At 35.5% G+C, this 19,175-nt stretch overlaps 1 protein-coding gene and 1 long non-coding RNA gene across 8 annotated transcripts in view; one reads left to right on the forward strand and one right to left on the reverse strand.

Moving 5' to 3' along the window:
* Positions 1 to 2,222: 2,222 nt before the first annotated feature.
* The window catches only part of LOC109111509 (breast cancer metastasis-suppressor 1 homolog), a 72,552-nt gene continuing 55,599 nt past the window's right edge, over positions 2,223 to 19,175 (reverse strand). The window contains exons 7-12 of one of the 3 annotated variants that reach the window (XR_006155232.1): positions 5,886 to 5,978; positions 5,394 to 5,458; positions 5,274 to 5,313; positions 3,706 to 3,769; positions 3,332 to 3,440; positions 2,223 to 3,224 (exon numbers count right to left, since the gene is read on the reverse strand). Coding sequence is in view for 2 of the 3 variants with exons in the window: in XM_042728345.1 (XP_042584279.1) it covers positions 3,107 to 3,224; positions 3,332 to 3,440; positions 5,274 to 5,313; positions 5,394 to 5,458; positions 5,886 to 5,978 (425 nt within the window). In the remaining variant the exon portion in view is untranslated. The remainder of the gene's footprint in view (positions 3,225 to 3,331; positions 3,441 to 3,705; positions 3,770 to 5,273; positions 5,314 to 5,393; positions 5,459 to 5,885; positions 5,979 to 19,175) is intronic. The other 2 variants (XM_042728345.1, XM_042728346.1) reach the window with 2 other exon arrangements.
* LOC109071893 overlaps positions 9,594 to 19,175 on the forward strand; it is a 60,255-nt gene continuing 50,673 nt past the window's right edge. For 4 of the 5 annotated variants that reach the window (XR_006155237.1, XR_006155233.1, XR_006155236.1 and 1 more), the window contains exons 1-3: positions 9,594 to 9,770; positions 10,034 to 10,166; positions 10,862 to 10,965. This is a non-coding gene — a long non-coding RNA (uncharacterized LOC109071893). Of the gene's footprint in view, positions 9,771 to 10,033; positions 10,167 to 10,858; positions 10,966 to 19,175 lie in introns of all 5 variants that reach the window. The other variant, XR_006155234.1, reaches the window with a different exon arrangement.

Genomic DNA, 19,175 nt, shown 5'->3' on the forward strand with positions numbered 1-19,175 from the left:
CTACAGGTTTAGCAGATTTAAGTTTCTGCCTGTAGGTTGGTATAAGATGAACCAGACAGTGATCAGACAGTCCCAAAGCTGCTCGTGGAACAGAGTGATATGCATCCTTTATTGTGGTGTAACAGTGATCCAATATATTACTGTCTCTGGTGGGACATGTAACATGCTGTCTGTATTTTGGCAGTTCACGGGAGAGATTGGCTTTATTAAAGTCCCCAAGAATGATTAAAACAGAGTCCGGGTGTTGTTGTTCTGTCTCTGTAATCTGGTCAGCGAGTTTCTGTAAAGCCAGACTTACGTGCGCTTGCGGAGGGATATAAACACTCACCAGAATGAACGAGTGAAACTCCCGCGGCGAATAGAACGGCTTGCAGTTAATGAAGAGTATTTCGAGATCTGAGCAGCACATCTTCTTTTAACAAAGTTACATCTGCACACCACCGTTCATTGATGTAAAAGCATGTCCCGCCGCCGCGCGATTTCCCCGTTGATTCTGCGTCGTGGTCCGCTCTGAACAGCTGAAAGCCCGGCAGATGGAGCGCACTGTCCGGTATGGCGTCATTGAGCCAGGTTTCCGTGAAACACAGAGCAGCAGAGTGTGAGAAATCCTTATTTGTCCGAGAGAGCAGAAGGATTTCGTCCGTTTTGTTGGGTAGAGAGCGGAGATTTGCCAGATGGATGCTAGGCATCGGCGTTCGAAATCCGCGCTTCCTGAGTCTAACGAGCGCACCAGCTCGCTTCCCCCGTTTTGCGCGTCCTGAAGCGTTTGATCAGCGCCGCTGCTCCGCCGACAACAACGTTCAGTAAAACGTCTGAATAATTGAAATCCGGTAAAAGATCTTGTGGTGTGTTCTGCCGAATGTTCAGCAGTTCTTCCCTGGTGAAACTGATCGTGTTTGTTAAACAAAAAAACAGGAAAAACGAACAAAAACAGTACAAACACTGGAGAGCCAAGCACTGAAGCAGCCGTCTGCGGCGCCATCGAGAGCTATTAATTAGCCGAAATAAAATTAAATATATGTATGAATTCCAGCAAAAATTCCAGTCAGTCCAGTTTATTGAGATGTCGAGCATTTACAATAAGCTATTATTTACAAAAGTATTCAGAACGTTAAGAGATTGAAATGAAGGGGAATAATTAATATAAATTAATATAAAAATATAACCACCAATAATAGGCTAATAATACTAATAATAATATACAAATATTACAGGAAAAAGACGATCAGTTAATGCATTTACAATGTAGGATGGATAAAAGTGTTTTCTTGTAGGCCTATTTTATATTATGTAACATTTATTCATGATAAACTTCAATTGAAAGCTGACTATCGCACATAATACAGTCCGGTAGCCAAGGCCTGTGGTTAACATAACAATTTAATAATGTAATAATTTCTAAAATAAATAATATAATCATTTCTTAATTCAAAATCAAATATTAATTAATCCATCTCTGATAATCCCGGGTTGCTATGGTCATGCAGGTTTGTTTACGCATTAAACTCATGGCTACGAGAAAGATATATCGTTCCCTCAACATAAGAAGTCGTGGCCATGAGAAATGGATGTCATTCCCTTGGATGTCGTTATTTCGACAAAATGATCTTGTGGGCACAACAAAATATATCGTTCCCATGAGTTAATATCTCGTGGCCATGACATATTATAATGTTCCCACAAGTTACTATGTCATGGCCACGACAAAACTAAGTGAACCGACCATGTCACCTCCCGGGCACCGTACATAACAGCCATTTTCACGTAACTCTTTTTATGGTCTGTCCACCTTAAATCCTCAAGACAAGATTTTACCTCTTCTTCATCTGTCTGCACATCTCCTTTCTTCAAACTCTATATTCATCACGAATCACTTAGAGACTCTTGAATCGTTAGATTCATTAAATCTCAAGGACCCAATAATTGAAAGCAGAAGAGTCTGTACTTGGATGTACGCTAGGGCTGTTGTTTTTAATTTCCAAATGTATAAAGTAAAATTAGAACTTCTAGAGTTTTCTAATTCCCCGTTTGGCAGAGAGAGAAAATGGTTGTTTTCCATTCATTGTTTCGTTAGGTGTTAGTCCCATCTAGTGGCTCATAGCAAACTATATAGCTCATAAAGCGCTTGGTTACACTACAGCGCCCCCTGGAGGGCACAAGCGGTGCCCTTCAGCCTTTGACAGTCCTGCAAGGTTTTAATGAATGAGCCATTAAACAGCAAATGTAATAAAAGTTTAGATTTTAATAATGCTTCTTGTTATAAATACATGATCATCTCGAACACTTCATAAATAAGTTTTAAAAAGCACCCTCTGTTTCAGATCACTTTACAGATGTCTATAAATACTATGTATTACAATAACAGTCTTTCAAAATGTACTGAAGAAAAAAGTTACATCTCTTGTTATTCTGAGTGCAATCACAATTCAAGGTGTTTGATTGTGTTCTCTTGTGTTCTGGGTAGAGACAGTGCTTTTCCTTTTAATATACAAACCTTGGCTATTAAAAACAGACCCAAGATCAGTTTAAAGAAGCAGTTGCAGCACAACATAGAAAAGAGCCAATGTGTGAGTGCAGTCCTTTTTGCCCCTGTGGTGTCTTTAGTGTACATGAAATGGACTTTTATAATCATTTTAAATGACAATGACAAACAAACAAATGCACAATGATCTGAGTGTGTATCAGACTTCATATAAGGTCAGTATGAAGTATTATGAATGTATACAGTGTGATAAGCATTATGATACAGAAAGACTTCATATGGTCTTTTAGCATTTGGTCAACAGGCTTTGTAAGTCCATGTTGTGTTTGAATTAATGAATGAACTTTAGCTGCACCAGAAATTGCCTACTTGATGCCAACAGTGTTGTTCTGGAACCAGATCCCTCTTATTATTATAGTCAAAATAAAATATGCATATAAAAAAGCAAAATTTATCTGAGATCATAAGTCACTATACATAAAGTCTCTGGTCTGATCAATACTAGTGCATAGCATTAAATTGGATTGTTATAAGCTGTTCTAAAGGTGTTGGTAAATGTGTGTGTTATTTGTTAATTATTAAAGGGTAGGTTCACACACTCTCCAAGTGTAACGATTATCTTCTCTAAGCTTTTCGTATGGTGTATTTGCCTTTCTGAAGTTGGGAGACGTAGATTTTGGTTTTGGTGCCATCTGTGCGCTTGAACCAGACCTCTCCTGTGCTGATCCCTGTTAGCACGGCCCTGAGAGAAACACACAAGAAAACAGGGAGACCATTTCAATGGAAATGTTTTTGCAAACAAAGCCAAAGCGAAGACAGATGCTGTCTTATGTCTTAAGCTCTACTGACTGTGCCGGGCTGTCGTCATTGACTTCTAGAACGACACTGCTGCCTTTGGAGAATCTTTCTCCATCATAGAAGAGAGCCCCACCTTCACATCGCACGGGCACCTGCCTGTCTGAGAGACAAACAGACACGCACACCATCTTCAACATGTTGCGCTTTAATAGCTCATAATGCGTCAACTCTCTGTTTTCAAGACATTTTATGTCACTGTATAGGGCTGTCTAGCTAAAGTGAAACTGCTGTCATTAAATGGTTCACAGGTGCAACAAGATAACACTCCAAAAAAAGTACATATACAAAAGCTGTTACTGGGACAATACGTTTTCAAAAGGTACACCTCTGTGCCTTATTTAGCTCTGAAGGATGCAAATTAGTACCTTAGCCTGTTACGTTCCAACGTACCACCCATGGTAAAGTTTGTGCTTAAATTTTCCAGGAATGCTAAGGGGTTAAAGATATGTATTAGTACGTAAAGTGTACATATTAAAATGTAAACGGTACCTTTTGCAAGTGGCAACTTTTGTACCTTTTTTCTCAGTGAAAGCATTCATCAAGCGATAAACCATATCTCTTCCAAGTAAATCTGTTAAACTAGCTGTGACTGCGACGAGACAAGTGACAGATTTTGTTGATCAGTTTCCATTTCTGTGGCTGCATTAACTAGCCCTGCCTTACTTTGAAATCTGAACGGTCCAAAATCCTGCTCCACATAAGAGGACAGTATACATCAAATATCCTCTGTTCGTTTATTCTCATTGTTTCATGTTCAGTGTGGATTTGTTTCTAAAAGCTTACCGCGTATTACAAGAGTTAGGTATTAAGAGTTTGTCCAGTTGATTGATAATTGTTTAGCAAATGCAAACTGCATCATTAGATCTGTACACCCTTGGGAAAAGAAGTATTTAGCATACTGCTGAATGTACTGACAAGCATTTATGATAAACTAAAATATACTTTAATGTAATTAAAATGTTATTAATATATTCTAAACAAATACAGTTTTTTTAAATATACTTTTAATTCTTGAAGTTCACTATAAGTGCACATTCAAAACAACTAAGCAGACTTTTTCACAGTGCAGTATTATAACAGTGGTGTACAGTATTTGGTTGTAATTGATTCCTATGATGCAAAGGAAGACAATAAAGAAATGGAGGGATGAGAGTGAGAGAAAGAGTGAGATCTGGGAGAAGTAAAAAGACAAATGAGAGACAGAGCAGAATCAAATGTTACACGTCAAACCATTTTTCTTAGAGACAGAACAAGACTCTAAATGTGACATTAAAGCCAAAGTAGTTTCAGTCAATCAGTCTGGAGTGACAGAAAGAGGGAAATGGCTCTATAAATCAAACCTCTGTATCTAACTTAATCAGAGGCCAGACAGACAGTAAGTGAGGGTCAGGGCTAATGGAAGCAACTGGGATGCCAATGGAGAACATGCTTAAGCCTTTGCATCCATTTTAGCTAGAGACAGACAGTAACTCTATACATGTTGTGTGTTTGTCTATGAGTGTGTGAGTATCCCTGAAGTCTTTTCATAAATATAGACCCCATTATTTAAAAGCATGCATCAACACATACAAGATACTCAAAAACAAACTTGAATCTCGAATTAAAAATGATTATACAGCATTATGTAGTTACATTGTTAAAGATAGAGAGAATCCTATATTGCTCAATGAAATCTATGGCAATCTTGTCATGAGAAAGAAATCATTGGTTAAATATATTTAGCCCAAGGCAAGGTCTCTGATGGTCAGTGCACATGATTGCCTTCAATAAATTTGCAATGAGTTAATTCAGTCAGTTTAGTCAAAGTTTAATGAGGTTCACCTGACTACCATGAGGTCATTGACCTCCAAGTGTAGCTTCCCGAGGAAAGGAAAACTGGAAAGCTTCAATAAAGTACTTAAATGAACACAGTGCCATTTAATAACTGACTTACTGTCTGCTTTCTTCTTCATAGGCATCAGTGCCGCTTTTGCCTGGAAGACAGAGAGATAAAAGTCACAATCCATCACACACATTCACCGTGCACGAAGAGCTGATCACTCATCATGAATACCTTCTTGATAGTCGTCCAGTCCTCTAGTATGTCAGTGTCTCTTAGCATATACACTATGTATGGCCCTAAAAAACAGACAGCCATGTTGAGCAAGACATGTTGAGGAACACAACTTCTTCAGACCGAGTGAGGATAAGAGGTATAGCATGTTGGTTAAAGTAGGCTGTTGGTTGGCCTAAAAATGTATTGCCCATAAAAGGTTCAAACAATAAAAAAATCATACAATTTCAGGAGACAGTATATTCTATGGCAATACAATGAATGTTAAGACAGTTACATTATTTAATGAAATGAGCCATGTGTGATTCCTGTATAATCAATCTGTTAATTGGTGGCCTCTGGTGAACTTTTTAAATCTATTTAGGTCTAAAGACCTTTTCAATAAAGTTGGTGCTGGGACAAGATTTAATCCAGAAGGCAAGTGGTGACAGACGTGGTGACTAAATGAGAGGGGAAGAAATGGATCTCAGTCCAAAGAGAATACTTTATTACCTGACACAAGAGCTGCCTTCTTCTTCCTGTCTGGGCGAATCAGAAGACTCCTTCTCTTACATTTCTTCATCCTCACTTCATCATTCCACCACTCTGATTGATAAAGAACAAGATTGTGTGTTTATGGATCTTGTGAGTATTTTTGTGTTTCTAACCTAGAAATTACTAGTGAACAATTATGCCTAAAATCTCCCCACAAGTCAGACAGTGAAAAGACCCAAATGCCAGACTTTGAAACAGATCTGACACAGTGTTAACCCAATAAGGCCTACTGTATTATATTTGATACACCTCTATATTATTAACATGATCAAAACTTTGCTAAAAGTCTTTTGTATAAAACAGTATACAAGTATAGTATATACTTGTTTATACTTTTTAAGCAAGTTAAAGGCCTTTTATTGTTGATTCCAAACATGTCCCCCTTCAGGCCGCTGTACACTTCTATTTTTGCTGTAAAATCTTTACTTTATAAAATAAATGTAAGAATAACTGAACTAAAGATTTACTTGATTATATATACATAGAATAATCACATTAAAATGCACCAAATAAGACACATCAGGCTTTAGACAAGCGTTTTTCTACATCTAATCATTACATTGCATTGCATTATATGTTTTGACCCCCCCCCGCCCCCAATAAGAGCTTTGATTGTAAAACTAAGCATATGAATGTAATTTTATTAAGACATATTATTGGGAGATATAGAGTGACTATTGCTATTTATGTGCCAACTGTATTTTATGTAAGTAGTCTGTTGTATGGTTATACAAAGCTAACTGATTTACATTACAAGCTGTTAGAATTTCATCTTACCTCTGCTATATTAACATCATACACTATAATACTGTACAGCACTGTATTTAAAGGGGTGCTGTATGTAGGATTGACACCGAGTGGTTCAACTAGGTATTGCAGTCCAAATTCAAAACATTGGAGAGGGTTTTTTTCACCCAGCCCCTCCTCCTCAGACTTGATGCACAGGATGCCAGATTGATGACACCAACAAGAACGAGCGCACTTGACGATGAATGAAATGAAATACGTTGTGTTTTCTGCCAACTGGCAACTCGGAGTGCCGAAATTAAGGGAAGTCGTGGCCTAATGGTTAGAGAGTCGGACTCCCAATCGAAGGGTTGTGAGTTCGAGTCTCGGGCCGGCAGGAATTGTGGGTGGGGGGGAGTGAATGTACAGCGCTCTCTCCACCCTCAATACCATGACTTAGGTGCCCTTGAGCAAGGCACTGAACCCCCAACTGCTCCCCGGGCGCCGCAGCATAAAATGGCTGCCCACTGCTCCGGGTGTGTGTTCACAGTGTGTGTGTGTGTTCACTGCTCTGTGTGTGTGCACTTCGGATGGGTTAAATGCAGAGCACAAATTCTGAGTATGGGTCACCATACTTGGCTGAATGTCACGTCACGTCACGTCACGTCAATTTGGGTAAACTGGCAGTGGGCGGGTTTCACAAACCAAAACAGAGACCGACATTCCAGCCTGGAACGCACATTTTCAAAGGAGAATTACTGACTGTAGCATTGTATTTCAGATAAACAAGTATGTTAATTTAGCATATTTCTTAAATATCTGCAAACATATTATGTTGTTTTTATGCTTTAGTAGAGTCAAAAACTTACATACAGCACCTTTAAATTATTTTTAATTGTTATATGTTTATTCACTGTTTTATGTTTATTTATATTATTCACTGTTTATCCATAATTCAGTTAATACCATCATTTTACTTTATTATTTTTTATCTGTTGTTGTTTTATTGCAGGATGAGGTTTATTTTATGTCAGTTGTGCAGCACTTTGGTTAGAACTCGTGTTACTTTTAAGGTGCTATATAAACAAACCTTGATCTTGAATTACAAAGATCAAAGGAAAACCAAAATATAAAGTAAAAAAAAAAAAAACCTGTCTTGAAATTAATTGACGAGTCCTGTTTTCTATTAAGGTTAGGGATTCAGAAGTAGTAATAATATAAAGCTTTATGTGAAACAAAAGACATCTATGCAGACATATATCCCTATTCTGACTGCAAGGTAAACGTGAGTGTATGTGTGTGTAACTGGTATTATCTACATTATGTGGAACAAATGTCCTGCCAAAGATAGTAATTTCATGAGATTGTGTGAGAAACATTAGTTCTGAAGGGCCACTGTGCTACAAATTTTTATGTATAATATAAAATTATTATTTGTGAGGGTTTAGAAATGTTGGTAGTTTTGTGTGAGGGGTAGGCTTAGGGTAAGGGAATAGTTTGTTTGTTTATTTTCTTCTTAATGCCATTCCAGCATCTATGTCTATATTCATGGCGAGAACCAGTCAATCCATAAACAATTCTGTTATATACACACAAGTCGGGGGACAATTTAGAATGTTCACTTCACCTAGCCTGCATGTCTTTGGGCTGTGGGAGGAAACAGGAGCACCTGGCATAAACCCACGCTGACACAGATAAGGGGATAGAAACTACAGTTTGTACAGTATAAAAATCATTACACCTAAGGTATGTCCCTGTGAAACATGAAAGCGTGTGTTAGGGTGACCAGATGTCCCGTTTTTCCCGGGACAGTCCGGTATTTCACCTCTATTTTTAGTGTCCCGACTCATTTTGAAAAAATCATGTTTTGTCTCATATTTAAAAATTTCTTTACGACTGGGTGATCAGATTGAGTAATAGAAGTGTTCTGTCAAGCGAGAACAGCCTGATCAAAGGTAACTAAGCTTGTCTTAGAACAAAATTACCATCCAATCACAATTCGTTATCGATTAACTTGCAGTAAGTGAAGGCGGGAAAGACAGGCGGAATCACGCAGAATGACACACAACAGAAACGTAATTGTCAAATACACACAGCTGTCAAAATGTCCATTGTGTGAAGTATCTCACGTAAATACAGTCGGTTATGGCTTAAGTAAACGTAAACAGGTGGCTGAAAACCGGACATGTGTAAGTATATTACATTCATTCGGTCTTAAAGGGACAGCAGCCTAATTAAATACCTGTCTGTCTCAGTAATGTTAACCAAACAGCAAGATGTTAAATAAATGTATACATGTTAAATAAACCTACTGCATTAGAAAAAAATGTTTATTTAATATTTAATTTGTATCTATCATATTTGTCTTATGGTTTGTAATTTGCTTCTCTATTTTTATATAACAATATAACTATGTAAGCATGTATGTGTGTGTTTGTGTGTATGTATGTATATATAGTGCCCCATAGAACATAGTTCTCATATTGAACTATGAGAAATCTGGTCACCCTAGTGTGTGTGTGTGTGTGTGTGTGTGTGTGTGTGTGTGTGTGTGTGTGTGTGAGAGTGTGTGTGTGTGTGTGTGTGTGTGTGTGTGTGTGTGTGTGTGTGTGTGTGTGTGTGTGTTGTGTGTGTGTGTGTGTGTGTGTTTGAGAGTGTGAGAGTGTGTGTGTGTGTGTGTGCACCGTGTGTTTTGTGTGAGGGGGTTTGAGAGTGTGAGAGAGTGTGTGTGTGTGTGTGTGTGTGTTTGTTTTTATTACATGGTGGGGACCTCAACATGTAAGCACACTCACATAGTGGGGACCAAAAACATAGTGGGGACCGAATCCCCGGTCCCCACAATTTTTTTGTGTGTGTGTTTGTTTTTATAACATAGTGGGGACCAAATCATTTTTTTTTTGTGTGTGTTTTTTTTTATAATATACCGGATTTATGTGTGTGAGTGTGTGTGGCAGCGCTGCTCTACAGCGCCCCTGTAGTCTGGCCGCGGAACTGCGCCTCTACACACACTGACGCGATACACACACTTTACCTGCTGCTCATGCGCGAATCACCGGACCACACCACCGTTAATTACGGTTAATCAATCTTCATCGACGGATTCATCAATCAGTACAGGTAATTAGACAGTTTCTCTCACATTATTTCGATAATTCAATAATCAAAAGAAGACATCGTAGTTTAATCCTTCGTGAAAAATCTGAAATTTAGTTACTGAATGTTTTAAGGATATGTTTGTGTGTTTAATTGATGTCTTTTACCAAAAAATATGGCGAAAACACTAATAAACTTAAACTGTCGGCACATAATTTAACGTTTACATGAGGGAAAAGATTATACTAACGTGATCATTTTCCGGCACCGCGTCGCGCGCGATTAAGAGAACGGAGTGAGGTTTGTGATTCCCGGGGAGACGCTGAATCGAGCGCCGGTGATGAGGCCTGCTCTCGGGGAAGACACGGAGGATCACGGTGTCAACGCCGCCGACGAGACGAAACAAAACCGAATATAGAGGTAGGTTACCGTGGATTTACTATGCTACTTTAGGACATTCACAGTTACTACAGATGTACCATTGTTTTACATTCATTTAACTATTTTTAAAAAACATATTTTCAAATGATAATCAATTTGACGTGTTTTATAGTTATATTATAATAATACCATGGTTGTTTTTCACAAGAGTGCGATCCAAGGTCATATAAATCTTAAATGAATAAATAAATAAATTATCAGGGATAATTAAAATATTAAAATACTGATTCTTAAAATAGTTTGAGTTAAGATTAATAAGATTAAATAAACTGTAACTAAATGTAAATTAAACCTAACACATACCTCAAAAGTAATCATACCTATTCTTTTGTAGTTATCCTAAGCTCTTAAACGTTTTAGCAGTTACACATTTTTATTTGTGAAAGCAGTATTTATAAATGACTATTATATTATATTTTATATTATATTTAGGTTTATAAGACTATGTTTTTGACTTTACCTGACAAAACAAGAAGTGCTGGGAGGTTTTTAACATTTACATGTAGACATTTTAATCATTGTCTTTGTATTCATGTCATAGTTTATATCTTTTGGCTTAATTGTAAGGCAAAACATTATTTAAATGTAATATGTTATTATTATTATTATTATTTAAGCATTGATGTAGTTGCTTCACTCTTGGCCTGCTGGTGAATGATGATCTCTTTCAGCAGAAGCTGCATCATGAAGAAGACTGTGGTCTTTGGCAGCGAGGGACATTATTCCTGAAGAAGAAATAACACACGACTGCGGAGCAAGTGACTGGCTTCAGAGAAAGGTTTGACTGCTTTTGTCATGTTTACAGATGTGAGATGCAGATTCTTTAACACTTGGACTATTTTCTGAAGGGACCTAAAGATCCTGTACTTGTACATATAGTGTTGTCACGCTCGTGGACCTTTCCTGATCCTCCTGCTTCCTCTTTCCCACTTCACTTCCTGTAAGATACAGTAGAAAGGCCAATTTATACTTCTGCGTTGGGTGCGCGTAGTAGGTACGGCGTAGCATACGCATTGACGTGTACCATACGTCGTACCCTTCGCCGTACCCTGACGCGCACCTCCTCAAAAATGTAACTACGCGTTGCGACGACGCGGACTGCAAGATCTGTGATTGGTCGGCTTGGTAGTATCACGTTTCCTCCTATGCATTTCCGGAATGATCTTCTGCACTCTGGACCGCCCGCCATTTTTAAATTCCGAAATTCAGTGAAGAGCCAACATGGAAATGGACCAAACGACCGAGCGAATAATTGAAGAAGTGAGGAAATACAGCCATCTGTATGACTCCTCTTCGGGAGATTACAAAGACTGCCAGATGGCAGCGAATTCGAAGCCATTGTTCGTAGATGCCCGCGAGGATCGAGGAATGTAAACACAGTGGAACCCGCTCGCATCAACTAGCGTTTCGGCGGTGTAACTGCAGAGCAAAACAGACATACGCAGAAGTATAAATGCTCATGACGGCGTCGCCTACGGCGTACACTCGACGCAGAAGTATAAATTGGCCTGAAGAGTGCAGTTTCTGATGCAGACACACTGTACAGTTCTATAAGCACTGGTTTATAACTAATATTTCCTTCATCTTTATCATAGCCTTCAGTTAGTTTCAGTCTTAAAGTAAAAAAGGGGTTTTATTATTTTATTTTATTTTCAGATTATTATAATTTATTATTATTATTATTATTATTTATTTATTTATTTATTTTTCATCATTGCTATTATTATTATTATTATCATCATTGTATTTGTTTTTATTGTTATTATTATTAATGTTATTTTAAGTCTTGAGGTCAAGCAGTGTTTTTTTATTTTATTTTCAGTCTTACAGTCAAACAGGGTTTTATTGTTAATATTATTATTATTATTATTATTATTATTATTAATGTTATTTTAAGTCTTGAGGTCAAGCAGGGTTTTGTTATTATTATTATTATTATTATTATTATTATTATTATATTATTAATGTTAATGTTAAGTCTTGAGGTCAGGCAGCACACACACACTGTTTCTGGTGTGACGTTGTGGGGTCCTGTAGAGTGTTAATGAAACTCTTTGTACTGAATACACACACACTGTATGGTTTAGCCTTGTGGGGACCTGCTCTATAAGCACTGGTTTATAATGAACATTTGTATTATTTTTATTATACCAGTTAGTTAGTTTCACTTTTAAAGTCCAACAGCCTTTTTTATTATTATTATTATTATTATTATTTTTTTTTGGACTTTTGTTCAAACAGGGTTTTATTGTTGTTGTTGTTGTTGTTGTTGTTATTATTATTATTATTATTATTATTATTAATGTTATTTTAAGTCTTGGGGTCAAACAAGGGTTTATTATTGTTATTATTATTATTAATGTTATTTTAAGTCTTGGGGTCAAACAAGGGTTTATTATTGTTATTATTATTATTATTATTAATGTTATTTTAAGTCAAGGTCAAACAGGGTTTATTATTATTATTAATGTTCTTTTAAGTCTTGAGGTCATTTTTTTATTGTTGCTATTATTATAATAATATTTGTTTTATTATTATTATTATTAATAATAATGTTAAGTCTTGAGGTCAGGCAGCACACACACACTGTTTCTGGTGTGACGTTGTGGGGTCCTGTAGAGTGTTAATGAAACTCTTTGTACTGAATACACACACACTGTACGGTTTAGCCTTGTGGGGACCCGCTCTATAAGCACTGGTTTATAATGAACTTTTGTATTATTTTTATTATAGCAGTTAGTTAGTTTCACTTTTAAAGTCCAACAGCCTTTTTATTATTATTATTATTATTATTATTATTATTATTATTATTTTATTTTTTTCAGCCTTACAGTCAAACAGGGTTTTGTTGTTGTTGTTGTTGTTGTTGTTATTATTATTATTATTATTTTTTTTTTTTTTTTTTTTTTTTTTTTTTTTTTTTTGTTGCTATTATTATTATTATTATTGTTATTTTTAGTATTTTTTGGGTTATTATTATTATTATTATTATTATATATTAATGTTAAGTCTTGAGGTCAGGCAGCACACACACACTGTTTTGGTGGTGTGACGTTGTGGGGTCCTGTAGAGTGTTAATGAAACTCTTTGTACTTGAATACACACACACTGTACGGTTTTTAGCCTTGTGGGGACCCGCTCTATAAGCACTGGTTTATAATGTTATTTGTATTATTTTTATTATACCAGTTAGTTAGTTTCACTTTTAAAGTCCAACAGCTTTTTTTTTATTATTATTATTATTATTATTATTATTTTTTTTTTTTTTCAGCCTTACAGTCAAACAGGGTGTTGTTGTTGTTGTTGTTATTATTATCATTATTACAGTGATTATTAATGTGTTTTAAGTGTTGGTGCTGTCAAGCAAGGTTTTAACATTAACATTATTATAATATTATTAATATAATAATAATAATAATATCAAAACCCTGCTTTATTATTAAGATTATTATTAATGTATTTATAAGTCTTGAGGTCAAGCAGGGTAATTATGTTATTATTATTATTATTATGTTTGACATTACTTATTATACCATTATTATTAATAATAATTATTAGTAATGATATTAGGCAGCACACACACTGTTTGTTTCTAAGTTGTGAACGTAAAAATAATAAAAAAACACTGTTTTACCTCAAGACTTCAAAATACTTAATACACATACACAATAAACGGTTTAGCTGAGTGGGGACAAAGCTGCACAGACGCAGCGTTTTAAAAGCATTTGTTCGTAGAATTTTTAGGATAGAGGAAGTGTATTTTCACAGTAAGTCCCGCTCCGCATCAACTAGCGTTCCGGCGGTGTAATTGCCGAGCAAACAGACATTAACGCATAAGTATAAATTCACCGAGGCGTCGCCTATTATTATTCTCGACCAGAAGTATAAATTTGTCCTGAACGGTTTTTTGATGCAGACAAACACTGTTGTTGTTGTTATAATATGGTTTATGTTATTTTAAGTCATCTTGGGGTCAAACAAGGGTTAGTTTTGTTATTCTTAAATTATTAATTAGGGATAATTTTTATTTTAAGTCTTGAGGTTATTATTTATTTATTATTGTTATTATTATTATTATTTTATTTTTATCATTCAGCCTTACAGTCATCACAGGGTTTTATTTATTTTTATTGTTATTATTATTAATGTTATTTTATTATTAGCTTTATTTTTTATTATTTTTTTTTCAGTCTTACAGTCAAACAGGGTTTATTATTTTCTTATTATTATTATTGTTATTATTAGTCAATTATTTATTATTATTATTATTATTAATGTTATTTAAGTCTTGAGGTCAAACAAGGGTTTATTATTATTATTATATTATTATTATTATATTATTATTATTATATAATGTTATTTTTAAGGTCTTGAGGTCAAGGCAGCACACACAACACTGTTATTATTATTATTATTATTATGGGGTTATGTATTATTATTATATTATTAATGTCTTTAGTCTTGAGGTCAAAACACACACTGTACGGTGTTGTTGTTGTTGGGGACCCGCTCTATTATATTATTATTTATTATTATTAACTGGTTTAAGCAGCACACATTTGTTTATGGTTTACGTTATGGGGTCCTGTAGAGTAGTTTGAAACTCTTTGTACTGAATACACACACAGACCTTTTTAGCCTTTTGGGGACCGCTCACAAAGCAATGGTTTATTATGAACATTTGTATTATATTTTTATTTTTTTTAGTTTTTTTCAGTCCTTACAGTCAAACAGGGTTTTATTATTGTTGTTGTTATTATTATTATTATTATTATTAATGTTATCATTTTAAGTATTATGGGTTCAAATTAGGGTTTATTATTATTATTATTATTAATGTTATTTTAAAGTCTTGAGGTCAAGCAGGGTTTGTTGTTGTTGTTATTATTATATTATATTATTATTATTTATTAATGTAATATTAAGTCTTGAGGTCAGGCAGCACACACACACACTGTTTCTGGTGTGACGTTGTGGGGTCCTGTAGAGTGTTAATGAAACTCTTTGTACTGAATACACACACACTGTACGGTTTAGCCTTGTGGGGACCCGCTCTATAAGCACTGGTTTAAAATGAACATTTGTATTATTTTTATTATAGCAGTTAGTTAGTTTCACTTTTAAAGTCCAACAGCCTTTTTATTATTATTATTATTATTATTATTATTATTTTCAGCCTTACAGTCAAACAGGGTTTTATTGTTGTTGTTGTTGTTATTATTGTTATTATTATTAATGTTATTTTAAGTCTTGTGTTCAAACAAGGGTTTATTATTGTTATTATTTATTATTAATGTTTATTTTAAGTCTTGGGGTCAAACAACAGGTTTATTATTAATGGTTATTATTATTATTATTAATGTTATTTTAAGTCAATGTCAAACAGGGTTTATTATTATTATTATTAATGTTATTTTAAGTCTTGAGGTCAAACAAGGGTTTATTATTGTATAATAATAACAACAACAAAACCCGCTTGACTAAGGCTGAAAAAAAAAAAATAAAAAAAAAAAATAATAATAATAATAATAATAATAATAATAAAAAAAAAGGCTGTTGGACTTTAAAAGTGAAACTAACTAACTGGTATAATAAAAATAATACAAATGTTCATTATAAACCAGTGCTTATAGAGCGGGTCCCCACAAGGCTAAACCGTACAGTGTGTGTGTAAACAGTACAAGAGTTTCATTAACACTCTACAGACCCCACAACGTCACACCAGAAACAGTGTGTGTGTGCTGCTTGACCTCAAGACTTTTACTTTTTTGGTGATAATAATAATATTTTTATTAGTAATACTTGAATCCCTTTTAGAGTTTTTATCTAAACAAACCCTGCTTGACCTCAAGACTTAAAATAACATTAATAATAATAATTATAATAATAATAATAATAATAATAATAATAATAAACCCTGTTTGACATTGACTTAAAATAACATTAATAATAATAATAATAATAATATTAAACATAAAACCCTGTTTGACTGTAAGACTGAAAATAAAATAAAAAACCCTGCTTGACCTCAAGACTTAAAATAACATTAATAATAATAACAATAAAAACAAATACAATGATGATGATAATAATAATAATAGCAGTGATGAAAAATAATATTATTAATAATATGATGATAATTATAATAATAAATTATAATAATCTGAAAATAAAATAAAATAATAAAACCCCCTTTTTTTACTTTAAGACTGAAATAACTGAAGGCTATGATAAAGATGAAGGAAATATTAGTTATAAAACCAGTGCTTATAGAACTGTACAGTGTGTCTGCATCAGAAACTGCACTCTTCAGGCCAAATTTATACTTCTGCGTCGAGTGTACGTCGTAGGCGACGCCGTCGTGAGCATTTATACTTCTGCGTATGTCTGTTTTGCTCTGCAGTTACACCGCCGGAACGCTAGTTGATGCGAGCGGGTTCCACTGTGTTTACATTCCTCGATCCTCGCGGGCTTCTACGAACAATGGCTTCGAATTCCGCTGCCATCTGGCAGTCTTTGTAATCTCCCGAAGAGGAGTCATACAGATGGCTGTATTTCCTCACTTCTTCAATTAATCGCTCGGTCCCTTGGTCCATTTCCATGTTGGCTCTTCACTGAATTTCGGAATTTAAAAATGTCGGGCGGTCCAGAGTGCAGAAGATCATTCCGGAAATGCGTAGGAGGAAACGTGATACTACCAAGCCGACCAATCACAGATCTTGCAGTCCGCGTCGTCGCGGCGCGTAGTTACATTTTTGAGGAGGTGCGCGTCAGGATACGGCGAAGGGTACGACGTATATGGTACACGTCAATGCGTATGCTACGCCGTACCTACTACACGCACCCGACGCAGAAGTATAAATTGGCCTTTCTACTGTATCTTACAGGAAGTGAAGTGTGAAAGAGGAAGCAGGAGGATCAGGAAAGGTCCACGAGCGTGACAACACTATATGTACAAGTACAGGATCTTTAGGTCCCTTCAGAAAATAGTCCAAGTGTTAAAGAATCTGCATCTCACATTTGTAAACATGATAAAAGCAGTGAAACCTTTCTCTGAAGCCAGTCACTTGCTCCGCAGTCGTGTGTCATTTCTTCTTCAGGAATAATGTCCCTCGCTGCCCCAAGACACCACAGTCTTCTTCATGATGCAGCTTCTGGTGAAAAAGATCATCATTCACCAGCAGGCCAAGAGTGAAGCAACTACATCAATGCTTATATAATAATAATAATAACATATTACATTTAAATAATGTTTTGCCTTACAATTAAGCCAAAAGGTATAAACTATGACATGAATACAAAGACAATGATTTAAAATGTCTACATGTAAATGTTAAAAACCTCCCAGCACTTCTTGTTTTGTCAGGTAAAGTCAAAAACATAGTCTTATAAACCTAAATATAATATAAAATATAATATAATAGTCATTTATAAATACTGCTTTCACAAATAAAAATGTGTAACTGCTAAAACGTTTAAGAGCTTAGGATAACTACAAAAGAATAGGTATGATTACTTTTGAGGTATGTGTTAGGTTTAATTTACATTTAGTTACAGTTTATTTAATCTTATTAATCTTAACTCAAACTATTTTAAGAATCAGTATTTTAATATTTTATTTATCCCTGATAATTTATTTATTTATTCATTTAAGATTTATATGACCTTGGATTGCACACTTATGAAAAACAACCATGGTATTATTATAATATAACTATAAAACACGTCAAATTGATTATCATTTGAAAATATGTTTTTAAAAATAGTTAAATGAATGTAAAACAATGGTACATCTGTAGTAACTGTGAATGTCCTAAAGTAGCATAGTAAATCCACGGTAACCTACCTCTATATTCGGTTTTGGTTTCGTCTCGTCGGCGGCGTTGACACCGTGATCCTCCGTGTCTTCCCCGAGAGCAGGCTCTCATCACCGGCGCTCGATTCAGCGTCTCCCCGGGAATCACAAACCTCACTCCGTTCTCTTAATCGCGCGCGACGCGGTGCCGGAAAATTATCACGTTAGTATAATCTTTTCCCTCATGTAAGCGTGAAAGTATGTGCCGACAGTTTAAGTTTATTAGTGTTTTCGCCATATTTTTTGGTAAAAGACATCAATTAAACACAAACATATCCTTAAAACATTCGGTAACTAAATTTCAGATTTTTCACGAAGGATTAAACTACGATGTCTTCTTTTGATTATTGAATTATCGAAATAATGTGAGAGAAACTGTCTAATTACCTGTACTGATTGATGAATTCGTCGATGAAGATTGATTAACGGTAATTAACGGTGGTGTGGTCCGGTGATTCGCGCATGAGCAGCAGGTAAAGTGTGTGTGTATCGCGTCAGTGTGTGTAGAGGCGCAGTTTCCGCGGCCAGACTACAGGGGCGCTGTAGAGCAGCGCTGCCACACACACTCACACACAGAAATCCGGTTTATGTGCATGGAGGGGATTCAGAAAAAAACCTGCACTAGGCCTATCAGCAACGCCCCCTGAGCCTATTACAATCAAAACATTGTGGGGACCGGGGATTTCGGTCCCCCACTATGTTTTTGGTCCCACTATGTTGAGTGTGCTTACATGTTGAGGTCCCCACCATGTAATAAAAAACAAAACACACACACCACACACACACACATATATATATATATATATATATATATATATATATATATATATATATATATTCACTGTAGAAACTCTATCAATGTATAATTTGTAATAGGGCTACTGCCTTTGTGTCATGTTGTCAATTAATTAAATTAAGTAACTAATAAACGAGAGCTACAGAGAGATCTCAGTGAGATCCAGAGATCCCAGCAACACACACACAGGAGGAAAGAGAGGGAGAGCGCCAGCTGGATTCGCTACTTTCATTCCGCTCACTGAGGTTTCAACTCGCGACACAGGCGGCTGTCCGTCACTTTCACCTGCTGAAAATGATCTTCAAATTCACCTGTCTGCTTGGATTGCTGCTCCTCT

Source organism: Cyprinus carpio, chromosome B7, assembly GCF_018340385.1.
Source record: "Cyprinus carpio isolate SPL01 chromosome B7, ASM1834038v1, whole genome shotgun sequence".
NCBI lineage: Eukaryota > Metazoa > Chordata > Actinopteri > Cypriniformes > Cyprinidae > Cyprinus > Cyprinus carpio.